Source organism: Apis laboriosa, unplaced genomic scaffold (assembly GCF_014066325.1).
Source record: "Apis laboriosa isolate Shangri-la unplaced genomic scaffold, ASM1406632v1 scaffold42_cov153, whole genome shotgun sequence".
In the NCBI taxonomy this organism is placed as follows: Eukaryota; Metazoa; Arthropoda; class Insecta; order Hymenoptera; family Apidae; genus Apis; species Apis laboriosa.
The window spans coordinates 1,929,554-1,937,098 of NW_025223257.1; the positions used below are offsets into that span (position 1 = coordinate 1,929,554).

Sequence of the window (7,545 nt, forward strand, 5' to 3'; positions counted from 1 at the left end):
TATTAATATTCAGAACGAGGAACAGGAGTCGAGAGCGGTGCCGAGTGACAAATACCTCGCACTCGTCCCAACCCCGGAACGGCTCAACTCTGTAATTAACGCTAATCTCCCGGCCGTTCCTCCGACACCGTACCACCCACTTCGTCTTCTCTCCCGCCTCTGTACTTACCGAGAGCCAGAGGGTGGCCTTAAACAGGCTCTCGAGTCGATTCTTCGAGTTCGAGAGTGTCTATGATTCCTTTTGGCGACCGGTGAAAAAGAAACTCTTGCACCTGAAAATTAAACGGCACATTTATGACGAACGATTTTAATTATATATTTTACGCGGTGTCCTTCTTGATCTTTTATTTAAGTTTCCGTTTAAAGAAAAACGGATGTTTCGTATTACCGTTTCATGGCACCTTCTCTCGTTTTTTGCACCTTTATGCGGGAAGAATTATTTTGTTGGCCCTTTTATCTTCATAACTGAATAAAGACAGTGTGGGGATGAAAAACATATCCACCAGCAGCGGCCTGCATATTTTTGCAAATATTACGATGGCACTGTTCGTTCGTCCTACGCTTTGTGTACATTTGAATTTACAAAACCGGAAGCTGAATTACTACCATTCGCCTATAGAAAGGTGAATTATCATTGCATCAGGGATGATGCAACATCTCTGAAATATTTTAATTTTCCGGCGTTGTGTCGTTGTAAAATAATCAAATATATTCTCGCTGTATAAATAATATTCCACAAATAATACGATAATCTTCTTATCGAAACGCGAAAATATTAATCCTCTCCCGTAAATAACATTCTTAAACTTTGATAAAATCTCCAAAGTAAATGTATCTTTTACATCGAGTATGTATTAATTGTTGCTATAACAAAATATTATATTGGAGACGTATACCGTGAAAAGTAAAAGAAAATGCACGTCGAATTACGAAAGACAGATAGGAGCGTCCCTGAGAGGTCAAAGGACGAAGATTCCTTCATCCACTTCCTGCGACACGGTGGTTGCGCGGCTCGGTTAGCACTTGGTAGACTAAAATAGCGAGTCAGCCGACCGCGAATATCCTTGATTAAACGCAAAAAAGCTCCGAGACCTAAAGCTCGCCTTGCGCTCTGGCGTGGCTGCGTTTTTTCGCCACCCTCCGCCATCACGATGGTCGGGTTTGAGCGTGGAATTGGATTGGCCGTCTTTCCTCTCTTCTCGTTCTCTTTCCCCTTCATTCCCTCTTTTGGCGAGAGAAAGAAACGTTGGCAGTTTCAAAGCTTCTGGGGACTCGATTAATGCCAGAGTGTGCGACATCAGAAATACGTAAGCATGATTCATTTCCAGGTATTTCTTCCGGTTAAATTGTTGCGCAACGATCTAATTTCTTAAGACAAAGGGGATATCTATTCCATTGTCATTCGAATACTTCAACAATATCTTGCGACTACGAATATATATGAATTTTCATGATAATTGAGTTGCCAATAAAAATCTATGTATTCTGAATTTTTTTTGCTTTTTTTATTTGTTCACTTTGGGAATTATATAAGATTAAGTTCTCTTAAAAGATCTTGAAAGAATGACTAGCATGCATTTAAAAAATTTCGAATAGAAAGATGTGTATTTCTTAAAATTGTAGTAATTTTCAGTTCTTCGATGGTGATAAAAGTTTATTTACATTATGGAACCATGAAATGATAATCGAGAATGACGTTGGTCGAAACAATGAAGCAGGCATCCATCCTCTTAGACATGAGTTTCGTATGCCAACTAGGGGTGATGTCAGGACACGGTGATATATGGTTGAAGCACGGGAAATGCCACGTGCCCGGCAACCTTCCATACAGCTGCAAAAGGATTAGGAACCTAATGCACACTGTACTAGATTATTTCAGAATGCAATTGAATTTCTTTCCCAATCATTAACTTCGGTCTATCGATCAGTATTGATCATCGATTGTTATATTTCCATAATTAATCGATAATAGACTTCAAATAATAATTATTCCAATTACTTTTGAGCGAAAACGTTATTAAATATTATAATTTTCTTAAAGATATTTGTAATATTGATAGAAAAATGGTATAAAAATTGATTCTAATCTTTGATATAATTATTAAATGTAGAAATTCATCGCCGATAAATGAAATTTCTCCTTTTCCAACAGAATACAACTATAGACCATTCCTTTCTTGCAAGAGATGTCATCAAAATCATGCTTAAGCCGCCATCTCAATAAAACTACAACAATGATAAGGGTTGCGTCGGTCCAATCAAAACGTGCATCAACTATTTGCGGCCCACTTGAAACTTTATCGTTCCAATGGAAAGTAGATTTAAATAGAACATGATATGATGCTCTTGATGAAGGTATCAGTCACTTATCATCGATGGCTACCGCGAATTATACGGTTCTTAATTTTATTCTTTTGCTTTTAAGTATATTTAACAACGATGTCGAAAGTTATCATGCCGTGGTCGTTATTCACGGCGTTCTCACTGGAAGCGACAGTATGGAACTTATTAGTAATAGAATTCAAGAAGTAAGTAATTCAAATGTAAAACAAAGAGTATTGCAGATGTCGCACCTATGTAAGTTTGGCGGGTAAACAACGATTTTTAATAAATATTTTAGCATTTTAAAATAATTATTGTCCATAAATTAATCGATTTTAGATGCATCCAGGGACACAGATTTATAATACTCCAAGATATGCTGGATGGAGTAGCTTGGAATCAATGTGGCGCCAAGTGGAAGAAATAGGCATGGATGTTATATCTATTGGTGCTGCATTTCCCGAAGGAATAAATTTAGTTGGTTATAGTCAAGGTGGTTTATTAGCCAGAGCAATACTACAAACATTTCCTGAACACAATGTCAGAAATTTTATTTCCTTGAGCTCGCCACAAGCGGGACAATATGGAAGTAGGTGATCGTAGTGCCATCTTTAAAAGGAAACAAAGGAATTGTTATTTTTCAAATTGTTATTCTGTATTTCATTCCAGCTCGATTTCTTCATTTATTTTTCCCCGACTTGGTGTGTGAAACTGCCTATCAATTATTTTATTCAAAAATTGGACAACATACCAGTATTGGGAATTATTGGAATGATCCTCATCATCAAGTGAGTATACGATTTATTAATTATTTCTCAACTTATAGCTGTGTTTTTCTTTTATAGAAATTATACTATAAATATAGTAATTTTCTACCATATGTGAATAATGAAAAAAATTCTACAAAAATGTCAGCATTTAAAGAGGGTCTCACCAAATTAAAACGTATGATACTTGTTGGTGGACCTGAGGATGGTGTTATTACTCCATGGCAAAGCAGTCATTTCGGATATTACGATGTTAACGAAACTGTGATAAATATGCGTGATCGAAGTATTTACAAAGATGATTTAATTGGACTAAAAACATTAGATGAAAGTGGAAGATTAGTTCTCATCACAGTGCCAAATGTTCCTCACTATGAATGGCATAAAAATATATCCATAGTAGATGATTTTTTACTGCCATATTTAGATTAATGTAATACTCTTATTCTAGATTAGATAATTGTTGCCATACAAGATAAAGAAAACTCCAAAGATCTCTTGAATCATGATATTTGATATAACAAATTTTATACATATCACATGAATTCTATACACTTTATTAATTTTCACGAAAATTAAATGTATAATAGATATATTTTTTATTTTTTAACAAAAAAATTTTTAATATTTTACAAATACAAGTAGAAAAAAAATTATCTAATGTATATATTTTTTTTTAATTATTAAATATTTCTTTTTATAAAATAAAATATTTTTATTCAATATACATAATTTATTAAACAATCATAATTTTAAATTTAAATCTTACATTTTTGTAATAAATATAAGTACTATAAGTAATTAGGCAACATGATTGAGTAAATTTTATTAGTAAACTACTTAAAAACTCTTATTATGTGTAAAACGTGTAATGAGATCAAGAGCCCATTTTGGCTGATCAAGAGGAACCATATGTCCAGCATTTCTTACCAAAACTTCAGTCAAGTTATCAATAGTCCTTGAATATCCAGCTAATTCGTTTCCAACAAACCATAGTTTTCTTTGTGCTGTTTTATATTTTTCTGCACCAGGCCATTTTAATTTTTGCAAATAATTTTCTGTTAAAGGATATGCAACAATAATATCAAGTTGTCCATTGTATATGAGAACTTTATAATATTGAATAAGATCTGCTACAATAAATGCTAAAGATTGCATAACGTCAGCTTTCATATATGTTTCTACTTTTTTAGATTCAGGAATAAATGTGCGATTGCCAACATGTATAGCTTTTCTGACATCTGCTCTTTGAAGCCACTCTAACATGTAATCAGATTCGTTACTTGGATCTTTTTCATACAAATAATTAAAATAATAATCAAAACCAGTTAAATTTTTAAAGAGTGAAGGTTGCTGTGTTATATCTCCATCAAGAAGTTCATCAAACAAATTAAAAGCTTCCAGCCATTTTTCTTGCTTGATTAAATTTTTACCCTGTTCCTCATATTTTTGAAATAGATCTCTGCCATTCGCATCAAGCAGACCCAATTGATACAAATAATCTCCATAGTCCAGTTGATTCACTGGATCGGTAAATCCATTTCCAATTGCCAAACCCTTTAAATTTATCTTTATCTTTGCTTTGATATTATAATCTTTAATAGCATGAGATACTGCTGGTACATATTTTCCACCATATGATTCACCAGTGACATAAAAGTCATTGGTTCGAAGTTCTGGGAATAATTCAAAAAATTGAACTAATGCAGTATGTACATCTCTTCCCACATCTGTTTCATTGGTAGCATAGCCTTTCTCATCTTCAGTAAAACTGAATCCAGTACCAACTGGATTATCGATATATAATAAATTATGACATTTATTCCAAGAATATTCACGTATTTTAACAGTTTTATTTTTAGTAATTATAAATGGACCATTTTCTAAGAATAAACCATACATGGATGTAGCTCCAGGACCACCTTGTAGCCATAATACTACAGGAGCAGTTTTTGGATCATGCTACGCAAAAATATTTCTATCTCACTACAGACATTTTTTTTTTTTTACATACAATTTCTTATATATTTTTTATTTATTTCTCATAATCAAAATTTCATTCAATATGTTTTTTAATTCATTCTATATTTCTCTTATTAATAAAAATAAAAATATGAAATTACTTACTTACCAAAGCTGGGAAAAACCAAAAGAACATATTCGAATTATACTTTTTATTAACAGTTAAGAAACCAGCATAACTACTGACAGTGTCCATTTCTTTGTGTTGTATAACAGCTTTATTACGGGCTTCATCTATTTTACCATTTTCTATAAGTGGTGTTAAAAAAAGAGGTGTACCAGCATCTTCTTCATGAAGAAGAGGATAATATTTAGGTTTAGGATAAACGTTTGTAAATCCTCTTGCAAATGAAATAAAAAATAAAAATTGTAGAAGTACGAGTTTCTTCATTGTGTTTTTAATCATAAAACACAATTACAGTAAAAATGGCTTCTCAGAAAACAACTTCCGTTATCACACGCGATCAGAACACAAGTACTTTGATTGAACGCAAAATAAATGTTTTTATACCGCCACCGGCTCGCCATTGTTGCCAACATGCTAAATTACCTGCAAGCATATCAAGTGTTTATTAGTACATATACAATATAAAATTAAAATTAAAAAGAAAAGTGTAAATTTTATATTTTTATATAATTTTTAATCGAAATTAAAACAAAATAAAAAGCAATGATATTAATATTAATAATAATTTTATAATACGAAATGCCAATTAGATTTTTATAGATGGCGTTTAGAAATAATAATGTATCAGCTGACTATATCAATACAAAATAAATTAGGTTTGAATTATATATACGTTGTGTTCCGTAATTTGATTGAAGGTTAACGTAGAATTGTTCCTATTTTTAAACTAAAGTATATTATAAACAATGCTATTGTATGCAAAGTTATATACTTCTTTCGATTAAAGGTTGAAAAATAATTAAAACTTTGACTTTTTGTTATAAATTCAAATATAAAAGTTAATAATATTATTTTTTGATGATACTGTGACCCAAATCTGAAAAGAAACAATTGTTATATTAAAGAATCTAAAGAATTCATTTATAAAACTAACAATAATAATAACACTATTATCTTTGCTATTACTTTAACAGAAATTATTTTATTTTATTTTATTTGTTGTTGAAATAAAAGAAATTAAAGAAATATGAATGATTCTTTCCTAGAAGACTTGGAATTAGTATCTACTGATGTTAAAACTGTAAATGCTTATTCAGTAGATCGTCACATAACAACAAGGAATGCAACATCTTCTCCTTTGCAACAATTGCGGCCAAATAGGGGAGAGAATGTGCAATCTGAAAAACAACCTAAGAAAGAATTGAATACAAGAGATGTAAAAAAATTGTCTGAACATGATACAAAAAAACAACAAATAAGAATAAAAACATCTGAAAGAAAAGATAAACTCGTTGAATCAAAATTGAAACCAATTGAGAATAAGGTGAAAAGTGATGGAAAAGAACAAGATGTTCAAGATGAGAGTAAAACAAAGAATAAAGAATCAAGAATAAGAATTTCTGAAAGCAAGATAATAGTGAAAGATAAAGTACGCCGTTCTGGAAGTAGTAAGGAAAATGTCCAAACCTCAGATGTATTTGCCAAGGAAAATAATAGGCCTCCAGATTACTCAAAAGAAGGAACTTCCCAAGTGGAAGAAAAAACTAAGGAAAAAACAAAAACTCATGATATTAGAAAAGTAGAATCTAGAGAAATTGATCCTGTTGCACTTCTTAATGCCATTAAGGATATTGTGAGTATATGCACAAAACAGGAAAGCACAAAAATTTTAAAAGCAATGCAAGAATTGCATATTAACTCTCAAGCAAATCTGATTAAACATTTGTTGTGTCAAACAGATGACATAATTAATGAAATGCATCCTAGTAAAGAATCAAATAGAGTGAAAAGTTTAATTGCACAAAATGAAAGATTACAAGAGGATATTGTTATGTTACAAAAAAGAAATGAAGAACTTAACAAGAAGATGGAAGAGTTTGAATTCTTAAAACAGGAGAATATTGCATTGAAATTGAAATGTAAGGAATTGTCTAAACAATAGCAAAAATGTACACTTTTCTGATTCTGTGTATTCAGAATTTGTCCATGAAAAGTACCATTCCACTGTTGTTGTTATTCTGTAATTATCAAATATCATTAATATATTATTAATTATCAATTATTAATACTATATGAAATGAACAGATTTGCAAAATTCTCGAAATAAAAAAAAAATAATACTAATATATACATAATTAAAAAAATATACAGAATTTTAAAAAAGAGATCTTCCGTAAATTTTTCGATATAATGAACAATCGATACATCGATATCGAATTTATTGTGACTTTTATATTCCCTTATGATTTGATTTTTTTATTGTATTTTTTTAGTTCCATTACATATAAAACCAATATAAAACTCATA

General features: G+C 31.1%; 3 protein-coding genes across 5 annotated transcripts; 2 read left to right on the forward strand and 1 right to left on the reverse strand.

Moving 5' to 3' along the window:
• Positions 1 to 2,375: 2,375 nt before the first annotated feature.
• On the forward strand, positions 2,376 to 3,693 carry LOC122716088 (lysosomal thioesterase PPT2 homolog). 2 transcript variants are annotated; one of them, XM_043938832.1, is made up of 4 exons: positions 2,376 to 2,528; positions 2,662 to 2,911; positions 2,992 to 3,110; positions 3,168 to 3,693. In XM_043938832.1, exons 1-4 carry the CDS (start codon positions 2,376 to 2,378, stop codon positions 3,519 to 3,521), a joined length of 876 nt encoding a protein of 291 aa, XP_043794767.1. In that variant the 3' UTR covers positions 3,522 to 3,693. The 2 variants fall into 2 exon arrangements, with proteins under 2 accessions (XP_043794767.1, XP_043794768.1); XM_043938833.1 differs by having other exon boundaries at positions 2,391 to 2,577.
• A 91-nt stretch (positions 3,694 to 3,784) lies between these two features.
• On the reverse strand, positions 3,785 to 7,364 carry LOC122716085 (venom serine carboxypeptidase). 2 transcript variants are annotated; one of them, XM_043938829.1, is made up of 3 exons: positions 7,236 to 7,364; positions 5,221 to 5,661; positions 3,785 to 5,051 (listed from the first exon to the last, which is right to left on the reverse strand). In XM_043938829.1, exons 2-3 carry the CDS (start codon positions 5,515 to 5,517, stop codon positions 3,930 to 3,932), a joined length of 1,419 nt encoding a protein of 472 aa, XP_043794764.1. In that variant the 5' UTR covers positions 5,518 to 5,661; positions 7,236 to 7,364; the 3' UTR covers positions 3,785 to 3,929. The 2 variants fall into 2 exon arrangements, with proteins under 2 accessions (XP_043794764.1, XP_043794765.1); XM_043938830.1 differs by lacking the exon at positions 7,236 to 7,364 and adding an exon at positions 5,912 to 6,092.
• Positions 6,122 to 7,371, forward strand: LOC122716087 (protein CROWDED NUCLEI 2-like). The gene has a single exon (XM_043938831.1). It carries the CDS (start codon positions 6,266 to 6,268, stop codon positions 7,178 to 7,180), a length of 915 nt encoding a protein of 304 aa, XP_043794766.1. The 5' UTR covers positions 6,122 to 6,265; the 3' UTR covers positions 7,181 to 7,371.
• The last annotated feature ends 174 nt before the right edge of the window (positions 7,372 to 7,545 follow it).